General features: G+C 44.6%; 1 protein-coding gene across 1 annotated transcript in view; it reads left to right on the forward strand.

The window, feature by feature from the left end:
• Nucleotides 1-6,709: 6,709 nt before the first annotated feature.
• Nucleotides 6,710-23,021, forward strand: part of CHSY1 (chondroitin sulfate synthase 1) — an 89,696-nt gene continuing 73,384 nt past the window's right edge. Inside the window, exons 1-2 of the mRNA NM_001191157.1 lie at nt 6,710-7,032; nt 22,200-22,695. Of these exons, the coding sequence (NP_001178086.1) occupies nt 6,710-7,032; nt 22,200-22,695 (819 nt within the window). The remainder of the gene's footprint in view (nt 7,033-22,199; nt 22,696-23,021) is intronic.

The raw sequence follows: 23,021 nt of genomic DNA on the forward strand, positions 1-23,021 counted from the left end.
TCCAGACTTTCTTTTGTGTAGTGTTCCAAGAGTCCAAGAGTTTTGAAAGATGGATTTTTTTTTAAGTGGGGGGAAAAGATGTGGCAAGAGCTCCTAAAATTATGAGAGATCCAAAAATTAAGTCCGAGGAGGAGCCACTACAAAACAAATGGAGAAAGAGATTCTGAAATGAGTACTGCTGCTGCTGTGGCTGCTAAGTCGCTTCAGTCGTGTCCAACTCTGTGCGACCCCATAGACGGCAGCCCCCCAGGTTCCCCCGTCCCTGGGATTCTCCAGGCAAGAACACTGGAGTGCGTTGCCATTTCCTTCTCCAATGTATGAAAGTGAAAAGTGAAAGTGAAAAGTGAAGGTGAAGTCGCTCAGTCGTGTCTGACTCTTCACAACCCCATGGACTGCAGCCTAACAGATTTTCCAGGCAAGAGTACTGGAGTGGGTTGCCATTGCCTTCTCCCTGAAATGAGTACAGGCATGTCCATTTTGATGGTTTGAGAAGGCTCTTAATATTTCCATAGCTGGAAGAACACTTATAATGATATGCTAAGTAAACGGGAAAGTAAAAGTAATTAGACCTCAGAAATTAGACCTCATTTTAACCAGTTCCTAGGGGGCAAGAGACAAAGCTTGAAAGAAGATATTTGGGGGATTCTTGCTTACAGTCTGCGGCATTCCGGCCCAGAAGGCAGACTGACTGGTTTGGTGGCAGCTCTCACCATGCTAACTGGCGCCAATTTCCACTTCTGTTAAACAAGAGCAGTGGAAGCAAATACTTTGTCAGGGAGAATCTATGGTCTTAATGGTCAATGATCTGCTAATAGCATTTTAGGGCTTCAACTTGTAGGAAATGGGTACTTTTTTTGGAGAGGTGGATAGATAATACAGTCACACACTAAAAAATCAGAAGGGTATTTAAAAGTACCCATTGGGAACTACTGGCTTATGTCTCTCCTTTCAACCAGCCCCACCACCCACCCCAGGTTTCATGTCATTTCGTGTGTATTCTTCTAGTGTTCTGTTGTAAAGACCTGAGCAAAATTCTTATTCTCTCTGCTTTTTGTCCTAACGGAATGGCAGTCTCTCAATCAAAGAAAGGAGAGGGTTTCCTCACCCTGTTTTACATCTGCAGTATATCTCATTCTCTGATGGATACAGAGTTGTTTACTTCCTCACTCCCCTGTAAATGGACACAGGTCTAATCGTTTACTATCAAACACGGGTGACAGAGAATAATCCAGTACAAGTGTCATTCTGTACTGGTATGACTGGAGGAAAAATTCTCAGCAGTGAGGATGCTGAGTCAAAAGTAAATTCATTAGTAATTTGCAACTGTGATGAAATTGCCGTCCGGACGAGTTGCAGGACTTGGCTCTCCCAGCCGGTTTAGAGCCTCTTTCTCCAGACTCCCCAGCAGAATGTCTCATCTCACTGTGTTTATTTTAAACTCGGGTAGAGGCCTTACTACCATGACTGATAACAATTTTATCACCCATCACTGGGTGATAGAAGTCTTTATGACCCTAGCCTGAGCAGAGCGTGATAGCATGACAACAAGGTGTACAAATAAATGATCAATGCAGTGAGGTCATTTATCCAGTTTTATGGTGTTAAAATTTTATCCTTGCATTGCCCTTTATGTGTTTGTGGATCTGAATTTCTGCTGCCTCAGTTTGAAGCTTAAATCTTCTGCAGCTTGAATTCCACTCCACCACCCCAGGCAATTTTATGCTTCATTAGGCCTTGAGTAAAGCAAAGAGAGTTTGAGTTGCACATCTGGAACATTTCCACGAGACTCCCAGGCCTGACCACCACTGTGTGCGGCCCTCAGGTGGCAAGGCGGCAGGCCAGCTGACCAGTGTCTGGGGGTGGGGAGGCACTCCTTCCCTCTTGAGAAATGGAAGCTTTGTCTTTGTGCAAACTCTCCAGCTGTGGAAACTCCAGCACGGCTTTAAAGATTAATGGCATTACTTGGCGATGAATGGGAAAGGCAAACTGCTCTGCTACACAAGGATTAAGTCCTAGACTAGAAGCAAACTGTCGCCAGCCTTTGCAGTGAGGTTATCTCCCAGAGAACATTCAGGCAGTTTCCTGGTGCTGGCAGCCACCAGCGTTTTCTAGTTAGTAAGATTACATCCCGTCCGGACAGCACACAGAGTGGCGCTCAGTTCCTCGTCTCTCCCTCCCACACACAAACACTTGCACTTGTGTGAGAAACACACACACGCGGACTCAGTGTCTGACAGAAGAATGGACAGAGCTAATAAGCAGAACAAGGAAGCATAAAGTACATTCTAGCACACCAGCGTCGCAACCATTAGCGTGTGGAAGCCTGAAGGCATATCAGTTGCCGTTTCCTGCATCTGGCTGGAAATGCTGCAAATACAAGGGAAACAGGGAGCAAAATTCATTAGCTAATGAGGACCTTAAATGTCAGTTTAATAGCAGCATTAATAATAAAGCAAAGTTTTATTGGGTTAATAGAGGTTAAGTGGTAATATTAGTAAAATGGTCATTATAGATTTTCTTCTTTGCAGGCAATGAACAGAGCCTTCTGAAAGCACAGATTATAACTCCCTCCTCTGCATTTGCTTTTTCTTAAAAGAGGCATTTCTAAAGGTTTTACAAATTATGACCACTTTTTGCATTGCCCCCTGTTTGAGGCAGGAGTCTGGTAGCTGTGTCTTTAAAGAAGCCCTTACAGGGAACTCTGTCAGTTGTTCAAGGCTTGCTGCCAACAAACAATTGAGGTATTTACCAAGGGTTTCCAAGAAATTGCTGCAAATTATATGAAATATTATACCTGTAACAGGCATTCAATGTATTAGGAACAGGGAAAAAATGTAACATGTGTGGGAACAGTGTTGCAATTTGTGAGAAAGTGTTCAGTAATGTAGGTAGAGATGAATCACACTCATGAAAACAGAAAGGAAGTTGGATGATGTGGCACTTTTGAACAAATTTTTCATCATCTGTCTAGAATCACTGAGGAGAAACTTCTAACATGAACTAGTGGAAAGGCTCACAAGGAAACTAAGACACTGAGGTGTCTGCAGATGCTTGTCTGGGGGGATACCCTCCACGCAGAAGGAAGCTGAGACCCCAACACTCAATGGGAGGCCCCGATTCAGCCCAGGCTGCCTCATGGGTGGGGTGTGCCTTTAGGAGTCTTCCTCACTGAATACCTCTATCTGATTATGGTTAACACCATTCCTTTTTTAAATGAGAAAGACCGTTAATGACTTCAACTTAACAAAGAGGGCTTCTAGAACAGCTCCTTGGAGGAAAGTTTTTTCCTCAGTTTCCTGAGGTGAAACGGCCAGGAAATCTGATAAACCCACTTCCTCACCTTTGCAAATAAATAAAGGAAAAGAAGACACAGGGGCAGCCTTGAGGGAGTTCCGGGGAGGGGGCACGTGTGTGCAGGGCAGGGGTCTCAGAGGCGAGGCGCGCCCTGCCACAGATCCCTGCTGGTGTCAGCTGTGTCTGCGGTGGGGCCAGTCTCTGGATGGACCTCGTGCTGGGCTTATTTGTCTGGCCCCTGGGGCCTCTGGCTGTTCCTGAAGTCTTTGGTTCTGGGCACTTGCCTCCAGCTGTGAAATCCTCCCACACAGGAGAGTTCTGCCTCCTGATGCAGACCTCTGAGGAGGCCCTTGTGTCCTCACTTCTGGGTCCCTCCCCAGAACTGTCTTAGCCAGACCGTCCAGCTGTGCAGGAGCTTCCTCTCTGCTTCCCCACCTGCAACGTGCAGGCTCTTGGAGACCCTGGCCTGCACCTACATGACCCCGCCCTCCCTAGTCTTCTGCTTGCTCCTAGCCTAGCATCACCCCATTGTCCCCAGCACTTGACCTGTGTAGTATTTCCCTTGACCCAGGTGCTCTGAACCTTCAGGCTCAATCTTTATGGAAAATAGGTTACTTTCTCTACGTTAAGAAACACGCACTCCTGTTGAGCCTACAGGTGTGCAGCTAAGGCTGCTGACCTAGGAACTGACGGGGACCTAGGAGCCAGGAAATGGAGGGGGACAAAACATAATTCAAAAAACTAAGATCATGACATCCAGTCCCATCACTTCATGGCAAACAGATGCGGAAAAAATGGAAACAGTGACAGACTTTATTTTCTTGGGCTCCAAAATCACCGCGGATAGTGACTGCAGCCATGAAATTAAAAGATGCTTGCTCCTTGGAAGAAAAGCTATGACGAACTTTGACGGCGTATTAAAAAGCAGAGACATCACTTTGCCAACAAAGGTCCATTCAGTCAAAGCTATGGTTTTTCCGATAGTCACGTATGGGTGTTAGAATTGGACCATAAAGAAAGCTGAGCGCTGAAGAATTGATGCTTTTGCATTGTGGTGCTGGGGAAGAAGACACTTGAGAAGCTGGTTCTCAAAACCTGTCAAGAAATCCGTGGCACTTCTATGTATGTGAAGACCCAACTCATTGGAAAAAGACCCTGATGCTGGGAAAGTTTGAAGGTAGGAGGAGAAGGGGATGGCAGAGGATGAGATGGTTGGATGGCATCATTGACTCAATGAATGAGTCTGAGCAAGCTCCAGGAGCTAGTGAAGGACAAAGAAGCCTGGCATGCTGCAGTCCACAGGGTTGCAAAGAGTTGAACATGACTGAGTGACTGAACAACAACACACCATTTATGTGCTTTTTAAATCAGATTTTAGTCTAGATGAGGAAACAGAGACATTTAAAGCAAGTTAGAAAATATTGAAATCATTATGTCAAAAAATTGAACATCTGTACCTAGCTAGATTTGTGCTTTATGGACATCATTGTGAATTATGAGGCTGTTGCTGAATTTGGGGGAACTTGGCATTTGTGGCTTATGGTCTTACTGGAAACCCCTTTGGCTGATTTTTGAGTCTGTAATTCATGGTTATGAGTTCTGCATTTTTTTCTCAAGACCACTGTTGGAATCCTGTGTTCACTGTATAATGAGTATTTTATTTTTAGATGTGGATCACCTACCCGGGGAGCCTGTGGGAAGGTGGGTAACGAACTATATCTGGCACAATTCACAAGTGCCAGAGAAAGTGCTGATATCCAAAGAGTACGAAGAGTGACCACTATTTAACTGCAGAGATGATCTCTCTCCTGTAAGATGGCACTTTAAATTGTGTATATTTCATCATTTGGTCATCTCAGCAATGAACAAAGATCCAAGGTTTACCCAAGCATGCTTATTTTCTGTCCCTAATTCTCGGGTTCATTTGTTTAAATGACGGGAACCTGTCAGGCCGAGGGAATTACTGTGCTGTCTGGGAGTTTCATTTAAAAAAAAACTCCAACACACTGGCGACTAAATAATAATACTGTTTACACAAATATTTGTTGTGTGGTCATTTCATCAGCTTTTGTTACCTTAGCTGTTTTAAGAAGTGCATAAAATTCAAAATCCATCATAGAGAAGCCAATTATCAAAAGCTGTCTTTAGAAATCCACGGCACTTTTACGGATAGATCATGTTAAAAAAAAAAAAAAACAAAAAAACAAAGACTCAGGTTAGAGATACTAACTGATGAGTTTCTACATAGAATATAAAAAAAAAGCGTATTAACACCATCTACCATTTCTTCAACATCCTTTAAATGCTGCTAGTGTTAGAAGGTTGGACACTGAGTATAGCTTTCTTTTTCTTTCTTTTTTTAGCTTAGAAACTAGTAGCAGAGAACAAGGTAGCTGAATTCACGGTTCATTCTGCAGTCATGCACGTTTCAAACGGCTCCTGAGCTGTTTTTGCTACACATGCTCGCTCGTACCCACAGAGCTGCGGGAACAAAGATACAGTGTGAATCGGGAGGACGCAAGGAAGGTGGCCGGAGAGGTCCGCCCGGCTGGAGGGCTGGGCATGGGGAGGCGAGTGTGTCTGAGGACAGTGTGTGCAGGAGGAACGCGCGGTTCGTCCTCCACGAGTGCAGTGTTCGAGGACCAAGAAGCCCCTTCTTAGAAATCCCTGATAAGATCCACGCTGGCGCAGCGTCTCGCGGCAGCCGGAGGCCGGGCGGGACGGCCTCGGGGCAGCGCCGCGCGCCGCGGCAGGGATGCCCGGCGCGGGCCGGCGGGGCGGGTAACGGGCGGCCGGGCGCCTTGCTCCCAGCCCCAGGCGGCGCCGAGCCCGACCCACGCCCCCTCCGCCCGGGGCCGCCGCAGACCGCGAGGGCGGGGCCCCGAGCTGGGCTTTCTTTTTTGGGCAAACTTTCGCCACGTGAACCGCCCCCCATTCACTGCTGCGCCAATCGCGCGGCGCGGACGGATCCCGAGCGGGGCCACAGCGCACCGCCCCCTGCGCGCCGTGCGTGACGTGCGGCGATGGCGCGCGGAGCCGGACGATGAGCAGCGGCCGCGCCGGCGCCGGCCACGGACATCAGCGCGCCGCGCGCAGCGCCAGCGGAGCCGAGCGCCCGGGGGGCGCCGCGCGGGGAGCCGAGCCGGCCGGGGGGCGCGGGGCGCGGGGCGCGGCCGGGGGGCCGCGGCCGGCGCGCGCCGAGCATGCTGCGCCCCTGAAGGCGGGGGCGCGCGAGCGGGACCGAGCGCCGGCGCGGGGCCTGCGGACGGCCCGCGCTCCGCGATGGGCACGGCGGGCCCGCCGCAGCCGCGGCGCTGCCCGGGCGGGGCCGCGTAGGGCGGGCTGGCCTCGGCGGGCGGGCTGAGGGCGCGCGGAGCGGCGGCGGCGGCGGCCCGGCGGGCGGAGCGGCGCGGGCATGGCCGTGCGCGGCCGGCGCGCCTGGCTCAGCGTGCTGCTCGGGCTCGTGCTGGGTTTCGTGCTGGCCTCGCGGCTCGTGCTGCCCCGCGCCTCCGAGTTGAAGCGGGCGGGCCCGCGGCGCCGCGCCAGCCCCGAGGCTTGCCGGCCCGGGCAGGCGGCCGCGGTGCCCCTGGCCGGCGGGGCGCGCGGGGATGCGCGCGGGCAGCGGCTCTGGCCCCATGGCGAGGCCCAGGATGGCGTCCCGCGCGACAGGAACTTTCTCTTCGTGGGAGTCATGACTGCACAGAAGTACCTGCAGACCCGCGCGGTGGCGGCCTTCAGGTGAGTCCCCGCTCCCGGGCGGCGTCCAGCATCCGAGCGCGCTGCCCCGCGGCCCGCCTGCGGCGCGCGTCTTTGCCTGCTTCCCAGACCCGGTGCTCGCTGGGCTTCCGTGGGGCCGCTGTGCCCCGCGGGGCGTGCCGGGCGTTGGCAGCGGGCTCAGGGGCGGTATAGCGAGCGCAACGCTCAAAAGCAGGGGCTTTGGGGTCCAGTGGACCAGCTTGGCCCCTCTGGGTGTAGTCTTCACGCGGACTTTCTGCTCCGCGCTTCATCTTTTCTTGTCCAAGTCCTTTCTTTTGTTGAAAAAGCACGACTGAACATTTCCAAACACCCATAAGAGTGTTTGGAAAACTCAGCACAATACTGGTGATAGTGGTGGCAGCGGGGTTATTATTCGAGTCTTTGAAAGCTGCACTTTTGGCCTTGCAGAACTAGAGCCTGTGTAAGTTAATTTGGTTAGAGGCCTTCCACTTGCAGTTTTCACTGCTGGAACCATTCTGGTAAATGGAAGGGGTACACGCTGCACACTCAACCCCACCAGACTGGAAAGAGAACCTTTGGGAAAAGCAGTTCTTGGCTCATGGTAGATTTGTTAACTAGCCCAATTTAGTGACGTGTGTGTTATCCGGTATCTGGGTCCTAGTTGGCCATATGAGTCAGAAAAGTGGCTGGAATCATGTTCAGGATTAACAAAGGGATTAGCCAAAGTAATCTTTAGAAGAGTGAAAGAGAGATGATATTGGAATGAATTTGAGGTAGAAGAAGGATGTATTAATAGATTCAGTAAAGAGATTTAATGGAAACCTTATATGTGTGAAGTACAGAAATGCTTACTCTACAGATAAGATTTGGTATTCATCCAACCACAGAGCAAACCAACCTGAGAGGTCTGCTGGGAATGGACTCTTAGAGCAGTCATTACTGAGCGAGGCCAAGCTGGTTGTTGTTGGTTCTTAATTTATAACCATCACCTTTATAACTTCAGCTTTTAACTGTAGTCCTGGACTAAATTTTCAGGCATTAGATGTTGTGAGGAGAAAAGCATATTTGGGTCTCTGTTGCTCTAGAGGAGGAGGTAAAGGGTTGAGAAGGAAGGTAGAGAGCAGGAGAGAATGTCTGCCTTTTCAGTGCATTGATTCCCCATTCCTGTGTATTTCCACTGGATCTTGTTTAAGTCCATGACCTAGGTTCTGCCAGAAGGAGACTGAGTGCCTGAAAAGGTTAGAAAAGGTAGCATAAATTTGACTAAGATCATGACTTGGGAACAAACATGCAGATCATGTTTTTCTCCCAGATCTATTGAATTAGGTGGAGTTGTGCTTTTTGTTGTTTTGTGGGTTTTTTTTTTTTTTTTTTCCTTTGAAGTATAGTTGATTTACAGTGTTTTAGGTGTACATCAAAAAAGCATTTGATTTTTGGGGAAAAAAAAAGGAATATATAATCAGAAATTGAGGGTGAGCTGTATACATTGTTTACAGTGTGGTTTTTAAAGTAAATCTATATGACTCCAATTTGGTGACAGGTTCTTTGAAATCACAAGTTTGGGACAGTTACCAAAAGTGGTTTGTTCAAATAGGGGACATGTAACTCCCTGCCCCCCAAGCAAATACTTTTTCATAGATACAAAATCACAAACTAGAAGGGGTCCTGGTAACACCAGCAGTACTCAGAAAATGGTTTGCAAACTGGATACTATTTAACACTTGGAAATGATCTTCCCCAAACCCATGCTTGAGGCTCTATGCTTGGCCTCCTTTCCAAATCTCCTACCTCATCTTTCTTGGATGTAGGATTTTATCTCATTGTTTATTTTCTTTAAGGCAGCTAGGGAAAAGTAAAAACATAATTTGTCCTCTGGCCCTTCTTTGTGGAAGCTCTGCCTTTTTGATAAAACCCTTACCAGGAAACGGTATATTCTGTTCAGTCATTCTGTCAGCTTTCCTGCATACTTCTTCTTGTATCTCTCTGATCTTAAGTAGTCACATTAGTTGGAGCCTGGGGGTGGACCCAGCCTTTCTGGTTAAGGTCCTCTCCTTCTCAGCCTGTCAACATTGTGATTAGACTGGCTGTAGGAGATGACACAAGACGATTTTAGCCTTAAGGAACTTTTGGGGAAAGCCAAAATTGGGATGGAGGTTATAGGATGTAACTTATAATTATGGCTTTGCTGTGCTTTGCAGCCTGGGCCAAAAGTCCACACTCAGCTTTTAAACTGGAAATTTCACGCGGTATAAAAGTTGGCTTGAATCTTCTAGCACAGGGTAGAACTCTAGTTTGGCACTGAGTTCTACATTTCCGCTGAAAGGTGAATACGTTCTTTACCTTAGGAAAAAAAGTCAATGTTTTTATTTTTGTTTATTAAAGTAAAATTTTTGTTCGGTTTATAGGTCAAAGGAGATGGCAGTGTTTTTAGAAAGATGACACTATGGTGTACTTTTATGCTAGGACGTTGACAGTGTCAGAATTGAGATTTAGGGACTACTAACTGTCTGAGATTCAGAAAGGAGCTATAAAAGCCTTTGAAAAATTCAAGGAGATACACTTGTCTGCACTAAAGTTGGTACACTTATGTGATGGGAGAGCACCATCATTACCAACTCTTCAGTTCTGCCATATGCTTCCAATGAGGAGAGGGAGCACCAATAGATGTTAGCAGTGCTGCTACTGCTGCTGCTAAGTCGCTTCAGTCGTGTCCGACTCTGTGCGACCCCATAGACGGCAGCCCACCAGGCTGCCCTGTCCCTGGGTTTCTCCAGGCAAGAATACTGGAGTGGGTTGCCATTTCCTTCTCCAATGCATGAAGGTGAAAAGTGAAAGTGAAGTAGCTCAGTCCTGTCCGACTCTGAACAACCCCATGGACTGCAGCCTACCGGGCTCCTCCGTGCATGGGATTTTCCAGGCATGAGTACTGGAGTGGGGTGCCATCGCCTTCTCCGGTTAGCAGTACAGCGACAGCTGAAAGCAGGCGAAGCAAAACTCAGAGTGTAATCTTCAGACAGGCCAGCAGTAGCGCTCCTTCACAGGCTCTGAGCAGATATCGTAGCCTTATGTTCACGGGAGTGATCTTGGCTCATCAAAATGATCCCATACACTTAGGATTCATCCCTTCGTTCAACAAATAATGTGCATGGTGCCTTGGGCCTGGACTCTGAATGTTTGGAAGCACAAAAGTGAAGATGCTTTGTTCTCATGGAGCTTCTGCTCTAGTGAGAGGGACAGATACTTAAAAAGAGGGTTTCAGCTAGTGATGGTACTGTGGAACAAATAGAGCAGGGTAAAGGCAGGGTGAGGGGATGTTCTCTCTCTGTTAGATGTTTGGGGAACATCTCCGAGAATGTGGTGTTTGGGCTGAGATCTGGGAATGTCATTGATGAGTGTGCTTGGCAGAGGGAAGAGCTGGTAAATTATAAGACAGAAATCAGTTTGAAACTTGAAGAAGATCAATAAAAGAAAGAAGATGTGTGTCTGGTGTCATGGAATTTTACTCTAAGTGAATTAGAAAGCCTTTGGAGGTTTTGGGCTTCCCTGATAGCTCCGTTGGTAGGGAATCTGCCTGCAATGCAGGAGACCCTGGTTCGATTCCTGGGTCGGGAAGATCTACTGGAGAAGGGATAGGCTACCCACTCCAGTATTCTTGAGCATCCCTTGCGGCTCAGCTGGTAAAGAATCTGCCTGCAATGCGGGAGATGTGGGTTCAATTCCTGGGTTGGGAAGATCCCCTGGAGGAGGGAAAAGCTACCCGCTCCAGTATTCTGGCCTAGAGAATTCCACGGACTGTATGGTCCGTGGGGTTCTAAAGAGCAGGACACAACTGAGCGGCTTTCACTTGGATGGTTAGATGGGAAAGGGAGGGGCTTGCATTATATTCTGAAAAGTTAATTCATGCTATTGTGTGAATAGGTTGTGGGGGAGCAAGGAGCTATTAGGTGGTCTAGGTGAAGATGGTTGGGATGGAGAGAGGAGCATGGCCCAACGATATATGCAGGAGCCAAAGTTGGGGACGTGTTGACAAAATGCTTTAGAGGCCATGAAGCAGAGAGGAATTCAGGATAATTTCTAGGATTTTGTCTTGAAAGAAAGGGTGGGTGGCGGTGTCATTTATTGAGATGGGGAAAACTAAAGGAGGAATGAATTTAGGGGGAAGGAGGTTAAGTCAGCAGAAATCTGGATTTGTACAGGAGCAGGTGGATGTATCCTTAGTTTTATAAATATAATGAATTTTAAAAGGAATTGAGAACAGATTTATATCTGAAGTGATTACAGTGTTTGAACTCTGAAGCTGTCTTAAAGTAACATTCCCTTAGGGTTCTGGATAGCGTGGTGTTCTACAAGTCAATATGTAAGATTTTTTTTTTTCTTTCACTCATCTGCAAAGTATTTGTATTCTAGGTAATTTCACTTTAAAATGGTTCTGTGATTGTTCTAAAGTAATTTAGTGTGCTGGTTAGTGATAGTTCATTGGAGTCTCCGGCTGGGTTCATTATGTTTTACTGTTACTAGATGCAATTTTTTTTTCATGTTTTTCTTCGTTACATCATTTGATATGCCGAAGTTAGATGTTCATGTCATTCAGTCTCTTCCTTTCAGGAAGTGCAGAAAGTTTATTGCCCTGGAGAGAGGTTTTTTTTTTTTTTTGACCGTGCTTCTCAGCTTGTGGGATCTTAGTTCCCCAATCAGGGATCACAGCTACTCCCCCTGCATTGGAAGCGTGCAGTCTTAACTGTTGGACAACCAGTGAAGTCCCAAGATTTTTTTTAAGGAACATTTTTCTCATTTTAGAAGGGGTACAAATCATCTCACCATCATTTTCACTCCAAATGATACATTGGCTCAGCACCACCTGTTAAATAAGCTCCCATTTCCCTACCAATTTGAAATGGCATCTTCATCATACTCAAGATTCTTGGGTATGTTTTTGGACTTCCTGTTTTGTTTCATTGATCTTTCTGTCTGTTCTTGTTCCAGTACCACCCACTGAAATTATTGAAGATTGAATAATATTTTAATATCCGGTAGACAAGTCCCCTTTGTTACTCTTCTGTTTCAAACATTACTTGGCTACACTTACCTGTTCTTGCTGAGAGAGTTTTGGTGTGCTTTGGATTTTTTTTTTTTAATTAATGGTTTGATTTTTAAAAAATTGTATTTAGATTCAGTCCATTTTTATGCCCTGAACACTAAACTAATACAACACTATCTGTTTATCTTGACTCTTGCTTCCCCTGAGCTGAACATGGGGAACTGATTTGTTCTTTTTCTCAGAATAGAGAGGTGGCTGGTTTCCCTTCTTTGCCCCAAGAGTGATAAAGGGCGCTCTTAAATATTAGCATCCGTTTATAGGGAATTATGGGAAGAAAGTTCGAGAAACACTAGCTTTAGATACAAGAATCTTATTGCAAGATGTTTTATCAATTAATGGCCTCTTCCTAATGTTTTAAATGAAGGCAGACTGTTCCTTTTACCAGTCTCCATGAGCAGATCTCAGAGTTCCTTCTTTTTTGAATGCTGTAAACCATGTTTATCTTGAAACAGTTTAGAGTAGTGCTTGCTTTCTCAGAAGTCAATTTGGCAAAAAATTACTGAAAGCCTTCTATAGTCAAAATAATTAACATGTAAGTGAACTTTTGGGGGCACAACCCATTTCACATTATAAATTACCTGTATAAGAAAACTGATGAAAATTACAGTCCTGAAAATTAGTTTAATGTTATATATCATGGTTCCAGATCTCGATGTCTTCAAACAGACTATTCCAAGGATGGTTTGGTTTTCAATAGAAGATATACACAATTGTGTTTTTGTTGCATTGGCAATTTCATTTTTCCCCATTCGTTAGTTAAGCTGCAGTTTTTGAAAATAGATTAATAATTCCATTCTTGTGGAATTAATTGTCTAGGGAAGGAAGCAAGCAAATGCTACCACTGAATGATAGGGCTCGCAAGGTGCCTGGACTTGTTACTGTGTGGGTGCAGAAGAGAGAGGTCTGCACTGACTTACGAAGGGGATTGAGGAAGGTCTCCCTCGCAGTCTTACCCCTCTTCCCTTGCATAGTCTTGAAGGATGAGCTGGAGTTTCTGGGGCAGACAACAGGTTCCTGGAAACTTGAAATAGCAGGAGGTAGTGAAGGGATGATGAGAAAGAACAGTTCATGGGACTGGGAGCTGAGACCTAACAATTCTACTAGGGATGCTTCCGAGGGAATTTAAAAATGTGCTCAAGTATGTATTCTATGAAGTGGGAATTACACGAAACTTTGGTGTCCTGCATTAGGAACTATGGACCATGATTGATTTCTCTAGTTTGTCCATTTTGTGATCTGCTTCTCTAATCTTTAAAAATACTGTGGCTGAAATATGTTTATTGGAATGAAGAAAAGTTCATAATATATCTAAATGAGAGTAGGTTTTAAAACTGTATGCCAAGTATGAGACCATTTTTAAAATCAAATGAAATGTTTCTTTTTCTGTGATATAGAAAAGAAAGTATAAAAGATATACATACCATGATGCTGAATGATTTTTCATATTCTTGGCACTTTCTGTATTTTTGAGTTTTTCTGCAGTGAGAACTTACTTTATAGTGAAGCTACATAACTACAAGTTTTTAAAAAACAGAGAGGTGACAGCTCTTGGGAGGAAGTATGAATGCAGTTTTGAGTGTGTTAATTGCTGGTACCTGCAGGACAGCTGGGCACAGTGGGCATGTTGGCCCTGGGTTCCCTGGGGCTTGAAGTCAGGGCCATTCTTGTTTCAGTAAATGACAATCATTCCTGCCCCCAAATGTAGGGATAACATGTTTATGTGGAGTTACTATAACTGTATGTCATCAGTTACTGTATCTGTACACTTCCAGATGATACTGAGGAGAGTCAGGTGACAGCATTTTTAATGTGAGGGCTTTTGTGTATTCATAGTATTCTCTTCCTCCGTCTTCTGGTTCTGGATGAAATTGAAGGAATGAGAAACTTAGTTATGATGTAAAAGAAGCGGAATTGGGGCTTCGCTGGTGGTCCAGTGGTAAAGCATCCGCTTTACAACACAGGGGACACCGGTTTGATCCCTATTCTGGAAAGATCCTCCATACCGTGGAGCACCTGAGCCCGAGCCTCCGCAGTGGAAGCCACGGCGGTGAGAAGCCTGTGCCCCGCGACAGAGAGCCGCCCCTGCTTGCCACAGCTGGAGGAAGCCTGTGTGTAGCAACAAAGACCCTCCACAACCAAAAGATAAATAAATCTTTTTAGAACAAGGTAGTGAAACTGTTCACCTCACCTTCATTGTCATGAACTGAAGCGTTCGTGGCTACTATATTTGTTCTGTAGTTAAGTATTTTTCTGTGGATGATTAAAAATGAGGTGGTCTGCTCTGATTTGAGGTCAACTCTGGGCTTGCAAAGCCTGAGGATGACTGAAAATGTAGCTATTAATGCCATTAAAATGATTACTTTGTAAATTGAACCTAGATGCAACCTAATACCAGAAAATAATTGGGCAGGATTTGGAGTGACAGAGGGACCCAAAGACAGAATGAAAGTTTCAGGAAGTTAGTTTTGAATGAAGTCTTCTGGCATTTGAAATCAACCCAAACTATGAAGGTATCCTTCGATGGGCAGGTCTTAGCCAGGCAGACAGATAACATGGCAGGCAGTGACTGAAACGGGTATAAGGCTGCTCTCCCTATCTGTGATGCCTGTTTTCTCAGCTGGGGCTTCCCTGGTGGCTCAGATGGTGAGGAATCCGCCTGCAATGCTGGAGACCTGGGTTCAATCCCTGGGTTGGGAAGATCCCCTGGAGAAGGACATGGCAACCCACTCTAGTATTCTTGCCTGGAGAATCCCCATGGACCGAAGAGTCTGGCGAACTGCAGTCCATGGGGTCGCAAAAAGTTGGACCCGACTGAGCGACTAAGCACACGCACACAGCAGAGGAGGAGGGACTGCAGGAGTGTGGGTGATGACCTGGGACAGCAGTGTGAGACGAGCAAGCCAGCGGGCGTGTTAGAGTCAGACCTCACTGGTGGCCTGGCTTCCACGTTTTTAGCTGTGTGATCTTGGGCAACTTACTTACCTGGCTCTGAGCCTGAGTCTCCTCTGTAAAATGTGGGTCTCAGTACCTCTCGCATCTCGTGGCGTTGTTGTAAGGTCGAGTGTCTGATGCCCTCAGCATGCACTGCCCCTTACGCCGTAACTGTTGCGTTGTTGATGATTGTGAGGCAGGCTTGATGCCAGGGAGCACTCCAGCGGAAGACGACGACTGGCTTCACAGGAGTTGGCTGTGGGTTCAGGGTAGTTTCAAACAACACTGTTTTTTTTTTTTTCCCTTAAAATTACATTTGAAAACTTAATTTTGTTTATGCATGGTTAAGAATTAGTTGTGTGTTTACACTTTTTAAGTGTAAGCAGCAAAATATAAACTTATAGCTTTCTAAAAGTAGCTTAGACTTGAAGCTTGGAAATGGACCACAGGATCAGAATTTATCTTCTGCTATTAACACTCCAAATTTTAATTCTTGTGTTTCATGGATGGCGTATTTGTGGTCTCTGTTGGTAAGTGTTTCTGTTGTTTGCTGTGAACCTAGGCTCAAAGGGCAGATTGCTCTTAATACCGTGGTGTTGCCTCCTGGGCTTCTGCCCAGGCTATTGTTGAGGTGGGAAGCTGTCACCCACCCTCCAACAGCTTTATTGAGTGGGGGAGCTCTTTAATGTTTGCTTTTAGCTTAAGTCTGGTTTTCAGGATTAATGGTCAGTGGTCTAATTTGATTTTTCCTTTAAAAAATTTTCCCAACATTTGTGATCCCTGTTATATACTTCCCCACCCGCTTCCAAAAAGACTTTGAGATTGCTCATGTCATACGGTCATAGCAGCGAGGCAGTTAAACATTTAAAAATAGGAAGCCACATACCCGGAAACCACATGCATAGAAGAGGGAAGCTGCAGCTCAGTACTCTGACTGCAGTGCTCCTGGAGGTAATGGGCTGAATAGGCTTGTGGTCTCCTGCCAGGGACATTCCTTCAGTTCCAGGAGAGGCTGTGAGTCCTCACTGGGTAGCCTGCCTGGGAAGCCCTCCTTGTTCTCCAGGCCCCTGTCTGCTCTGACTGGCAGTCTAGAACTGTCCTTTGTGGACTCTCTTGGGAGGTTGAACTAAGGCTGCTGCTCCATCGTGTTGTGCCTCCTGTAAGGGTGCTCCGTTCCTTTGCTCCATTTCTTTGCCGTAGACACAGGGGAGAAACTTCCTTGAGGTCTTAGTATCTAGAACCATTATCTCACTTGACCCTCACTTGGCCCAGTCTTGTGACTCCTCTTGGTTGCCTGCTGAAAGGCTTACAACTCAATTTGGCGCCGTGTTAGCAGACGTAGAGGACGTGTGACAACTGATAAGGTCTCGCCCCTTGAGCTCACTGGGTAATCATGGTCCGGTACTGAGGTGGGCAGGCAGCCCTGACCCTGATTTTGTCCTCTCTGCTACAGGTACCACCTTTATGCCTTGCTCCAACTTTCCTACTTTTGTTTTTCTTTTGCCTAATTTTCTTGATTATTCTTTTCATCTTGTATGCATTTTGGTTAAGTTGTCTTAAATCCTTTCTGTAATAGGGAAGAATATAAATGTGTACATTTAATTACACAAGCATAATTACAGGAGCCAAACATCCTGGAGTGTGAAGTCAAGTGGGCTTTAGGAAGCATTACTACAAACAAAAAACTAGTGGAGGTGATGAAATTTCAGCTGAACTGTTTCAAATCTTGAAAGATGATGCGGTTAAAGTGCTGTACTCAGCATGCCAGCAAATTTGGGAAACTCAGCAGGGGCCACAGGACTGGAAAAGATCAGTTTTCATTCTAGTTCCAAAGAAGGGCAATGCCAGAGAATGTTCAAACTACTTCACAGTTGCACTTATTTCACGTACTAGCAAGGTAATGCTCAAAAATCCTTTAAGCTAGGCTTCAGCAGTATATGAACTGAGAACTTCCAGATGTCCAAGCTGGATTTAGAAAAGGCAGAGGAACCAGAGATCAAATTGCCAACATCTGTTGGATCACAGAAAAAGCAAGAGAATTCCAGAAAAACATCTGCTTCTGCTTCCTCGATTAGAATACCTTACCTGCCTCCTGCGAAACCTGTATGCAGATCAAGAAGCAACAGTTAGAACCAGGCATGGAATAACAAGCTGCTTCAAAATCGTGAAAGGAGTACGTCAAGGCTGTATATTGTCACCCTGCTTATTTAACTTCTATCCAGAGTGTATCATGTGAAATGCCAAGCTAGATGAATCACAAGCTGGAATCAAAATTACTGGGAGAAATATCAATAACCTCAGATATGCGCATGACACCACCCTTATGGCAGAAAGTGAAGAGGAATTGAAGAGCCTCTTGATGAAAGTGAGAGGAGAGCAAAAAGCTGGCTTAAAACTCAACATTCAGAAAACTAAGATCATGGCATCTGGTCCCATCACTTCATGGCAAATAGATGGGGAAATGATGGAAACAGTGACAGACTTTATTTTCTTGGGCTCCAAAATCACTGTGGATGGTGACTCCAGCCATGAAATTAAAAGACTCTTGCTTCTTAGAAGACAAGCCATGACCAACCTAGACAAACAGCATTAAAAAGCAGAGGTATCACTTTGCCAACAAAGGTCCATCTAGTCAGAGCTATGGATTTTCCAGTAGTCATGTATGGATGTGAGAGTTGGACCATAAAGAAGGCTGAGCACTGAAGAACTGATGCTTTTGAACTGTGGTATTGGAGAAGACTCTTTGAGAGTCCCTTGGACTCTCAAGGAGCTCCAACCAGTCCATCCTAAAGGAAATCAACCCTGAATATTCATTGGAAGGATGGACTGATGCTGAAGCTCCAATACTTTGCCCACCTCATGCAAAAAGCCAGCTCGTTGGAGAAGACTTTGATGCTAGGAAAGACTGAGGGCAGGAAGAGAAGGGGACTACAGAGGGTGAGATGGTTGGATGGCATCACTGACTCAGTGAACATGAATTTGAGCAAACTCAGGGAGATAGTGAAGGACAGGGAAGCCTGGCATGCTACAGTCTATGGGGTTGCAAAGAATCGGACGTGACTGAGGGACTAAGCAAACAAACAAACCTATCAATTCGTAGGGGAAAACTATTCTCCCTTCCTTCCTTGACTAGAAATTACAAAGTGGTTTGATCATGAGTCCTTTCAAACTTACACTGTAACCATCAAACCACGTATGTAATAGTGATTCGGGGCAACTCACAGAAAATCTCCACTTATTTATAAAACTTAATATAACTTTTAAAGCCTAGAAAATGTGAAAGAAAAGTACTCAATCTTACTCCATTTTTCTCTTAGTTTTTTTTCCATTAAATAGAGTAAAAAGTATCACACAAGTAAAATTATCTCATGTCAAGTTCTATTTCTTTGGATGCTTTTTAGTTTGAAGCTTTCCCTTGGACTTAAAATTTTTTTTCTGTAACTGTATTTGTTGTAGAAAACATGAAGAAAAGTAAATCCCTTCTGATCCTCTATCCAAAAATAACTCTAGTAAACACTTTGGGGTAGAGTTGTTCATTATTTTACTTTGTGTGTGTACTTTCGTTCCCCTGTTACTCCATATCACAAGTATTCTATTGCTTGCTTTTAAATTTAGCTACATGAATGTGTACCCAGGACAGTACTCATGCTGTAGATGTGGTTTTGTACAGAAATGTATTTTGTGTAGTTTTTCTTAAAGTGACATAAATAGAGATGGAAACTGTTATTAAATCCCAATTCAGCAAAGGCATTCCTCAGCGAAGCTAATGTTGTCCAGCTGCGTGACTTCACTGTGATTTAACTCGGTATAGGGGTAGGGTTTAGAAGCCTGGAGGAAAGGAGGATTATTGGCTTGGCATTCGCAGATTTCAGTTATCTTGTCTGCTTTAGCAAGAGTTGGTTATCAGCTCATTGGAAAGTGAGCTTTCTGGCAGGGACCCATTCAGATGTTCTGTGGTTTGAATTAAGTAGGAGCTCTTTCCCCCCAGTTACAAATGTGTTGATGGCAAAGTTGATGTTTGCTTATGAAAATTAAGGATGCTAACCTGTTTCTGTCTCAGAAAGGGGAGGGCAGTTTGCTTCTTCAGTAGCATTTTCTTCATTTCTTTGGAATTATCGATGCCCTCACCTTGGTTCCCCGAGGGTGATGAATCATGATTTGTGTTCCAGAACTCTTTAACTTTATGGAGCTAGTTAAGCTAAAGGTATCCTAAGTTAAAAGATTGTAATTTATCGAGATTAAAGGATTTACAACAACTCCATATTGAGAGATTTCCTTCAAATCACCAGCCATCTAAGCAAAAGGGCATATATAGACTTGCACCCTGATGTTGTCTTGAGGTTCATAATATGATAGAACTTGTCATATAGCTTAAGTGTCCGGTTTTTAGCCAGAAACAAGAGAAGCAGCATTTATCTCCCTGCTTTCACTTTGGGGTGTAATCTTGAGACCGACTATTCTAAATTCAGCCCACAGTTTCCTCTCTCTCTCATTTTTATTTCAGTACCTTATTTTATTTGCAAACTCTTGTCTTCCCTAATGAGTCACACCTGCATACTTGCTTATCTTACGCCAGGCTGGCGTTTTTAGATATAATAATCCACTTAACCCTCACCCCAACCCTACAAAGCAGATATTTTTTATTATCTCCGGTTCACAGATAAGGATAGTGAGCCACAGAATATTTTGCCCAAAGTGAAGGCAGGATTTTCATCCCAGCAGCCTGAATCCTGAGTCCACGCTTTTAGCCGTCACACACCATATTGTGTCTCGAGAGCAGGTTTTTCCTGTGGAGGTGGACGTTGTCTTACAGCCCCTGTATTCCAGATAATCCCATGATGCTTTAGTATTTTAATGGCTTGTGGAATTGACTACTTTAGTACTACTTTGAACTTGGTCTGTGTTGTTAATCACAGAAGCATTTGGGTGGAAGCTAAAGCTAAATTGATTTTATTCATTACCCTTTTAAAATCAGCTGTGAGATACTACAGACTATTTAGCTTTAAATTGCATTTCAGAAGTAGCATGAATGGTAGTATATTTCAACTCAAGTATCATGTGGATTTTACCTCTTAATAATTGTATTCTGGTTGTGTTTTGATAAAATTGGTTTCTTTGTGCACATAGGAATATTAATGTGGCTCTCTTGGAAATTTTTCAAAGATAAGAAACAAATGGTTTCTTCCCTTTAGCATGCCCACACATGTACAAAGGTATCTTTCAGTCACTTACTTCACACGGCTGAGCAGTGTTTACTGAACACTATTACATGCCAGGGACTGATATATGAGTTATATTTTGTGTAGATTGGGGCTCATTCCCATTTTAAAATGGACTTTTTCTTTATGAGAGGGTTGATTTCTCTTTAAATTAATTTCCTCATTCCTGCTATGTTTGCATACTTTTCAGTAGCATATCATTTGTAAAAATGTAGTAACCTGGTATATTTTCTGTAGTCCAGTCAGGTTTCATTTATGCCAAATTCTTTGTTAAGGTTCTATAACTGGCGTAAGACCTATAGGTCCATTTTAAATCCATAGGCATTAAGGGAAAAGCATGATCAGGTGGCGCTAGTGGTAAAGAACATGCCAGTGCAGGAGACAGAAGAGGTGCAAGTTCGATCCCTGGGTTGGAAAGATCCCCTGGAGGAGGGCATGGCAACCCACTCCAGTATTCTTTCCTGGAGAATCTGGTGGGCTGCAGTCCATAGGGTTGCAAAGAGTTGGACACAGCTGACGCGACTTAGCACTTGTTACAACTACTATACTATATACATTCTAAGATGGGCATTGTTTTCACATTTTAGCATCTCTGAAGTGAAGATGCATTTTACAGTGGCTGGCATTATGTGGTTACAACTGGCAGTATAGGCATATCTCATAGTTAACACTGGAAATTTGTAGCTGCTGCAGAAAAACAAGTATCACAAGAATGCAAGTCACACAGTTTTTTTTTTTACTTCCCACTGCATATGAAAGTTATGTTTATGCTATACTGTGGTCTTTTAAGTGTGCATATCACTATGTTTAAAAACCAATGTACATATGCTAATTTAAAAATATTTTATTGCTAAAAATGCTAACCATTATCTGAGCCTACAGAGAGCATAAATGTTTTTCGTTGATCTTTCAGTTGTTTTTCACTATAATAAATATAATTGTAACAGTTACCTACAATAAGACTATATTGGAAAGAACATCATTTGGAAACTAGGCTTTTTGACTGTATTAAGGCTAAATGTACGGTTTCATTTATTCTCTATGATGTTTTTTCTAGAAGTTGTTTGTATATAAATGTATTTTTGTAGCTAGACTACTTCAACTCTTAATATGTAGCATAAAGAAAGCATAAGGAAAAATGTAATCTGATGGCCTTAAATCTGTTGTTTGGCAGCAGAATTCATCACTGTTTTCTCTTAATTGACCCCTAGTGTTTCCTCTGGCAGTGGAATGAGCAGTTTCCTATGAAAGGCATGTGTTCCAGAGCTCAGGGCCCTTCACCTTGACTCCAGCGGCTTCCTGCTGTTTTAAAGCATAAAGGCCCCATCGCTGGGGGGCTGTCAGGCCCTGCACTCTTCCCCTGCTCTCCCCCAAGACTGCCCCTGCCCCTGGGTCTGCTGCACCCTTGATGTTCCCCTGCCACAAGGGAAGCAGTCCCTCCTCCGCTCTGGTTCGCATCCTTCTGCTTGGAGAGAGATGCACTTCAGCTGGAGGATCTGTGTTTTGCTCACCACTGCATCCCTGTGGCCTAGCACATACTTGGCACTTGATGAGCGTTCCAAGAAAATGTGTTGAATGAACAATTTTATTTTTTAATCTTTTGTTTTATAGAGCAGAGGGTTTTATAGGTGGGGAGTCGGTAGTATCAGAAAATTAACCTGAATATCTAGACTTCGATTTTCCAGCCTTAGCCAAAACATAGTTATCTGGGAAATATTTTAATATTCATCATTCTTTTTCGTTGGGATTCCTTTGAAAACAAGTTAGAACTTTGCAGTACCCGGTAGTGTGGGCTTCTGTTAAGGAGAAGCAAGCATATCAAGTAGCTTTTTATCATCCTTTTGAATGTACAGTGATTCAACATGAGTCGATATGGGAATTTATAGAAATGGGAAGCTTGGAATGAACTGTTCTCTCACTGATGTTTACTTTAATTCCAGGACGTGGTCCAAGACAATTCCTGGGAAAGTTGAATTCTTCTCTAGTGAGGGTTCAGACACGTCGATCTCGATCCCAGTAGTACCACTGCGGGGCGTGGATGACTCCTACCCACCCCAGAAGAAGTCTTTCATGATGCTCAAGTACATGCATGACCACTACTTGGACAAATACGAATGGTTTATGAGAGCAGATGATGATGTTTACATCAAAGGAGACCGTCTGGAGAGTTTTCTGAGGAGTTTGAACAGCAGTGAACCCCTCTTTCTTGGGCAGACGGGACTGGGCACCACGGAAGAAATGGGGAAGCTTGCTCTGGAACCTGGCGAGAACTTCTGTATGGGGGGGCCTGGTGTGATCATGAGCCGGGAAGTTCTCCGGAGAATGGTCCCACACATCGGCAAGTGCCTCCGGGAAATGTATACGACCCACGAGGACGTCGAGGTGGGAAGGTGCGTCCGAAGGTTTGCGGGGGTGCAGTGCGTCTGGTCTTACGAGGTAAGAAAAAGAAGAAAAGCTGTTGATTTTGTCGTTAGTTCTGGGCCACCATAGGAAACCGTGATAATGTCCTTCTTAACGCTTAACAATTGGTACTAAGTTATTACATATTTTTACCTTAGTTCTTTTGAGTTCTCTCTCATTACCTTTTCTCTTAGCTTTTAAATTTACCTTTGTACTTTGGTCCTGAAATTTTAGTTAATGATGGCGTTTGGGACCCAAAGAAAAGGGTTAATACAGGTCACGGTGATACTTTCATGATTTTCCCGAAGATTCATTTACTCTGACTTCTGATTCTGCAGATGTGATTTGCGAGAGTGGCCTTT

The sequence above is a fragment of the Bos taurus genome, chromosome 21 (genome assembly GCF_002263795.3).
Source record: "Bos taurus isolate L1 Dominette 01449 registration number 42190680 breed Hereford chromosome 21, ARS-UCD2.0, whole genome shotgun sequence".
NCBI lineage: Eukaryota > Metazoa > Chordata > Mammalia > Artiodactyla > Bovidae > Bos > Bos taurus.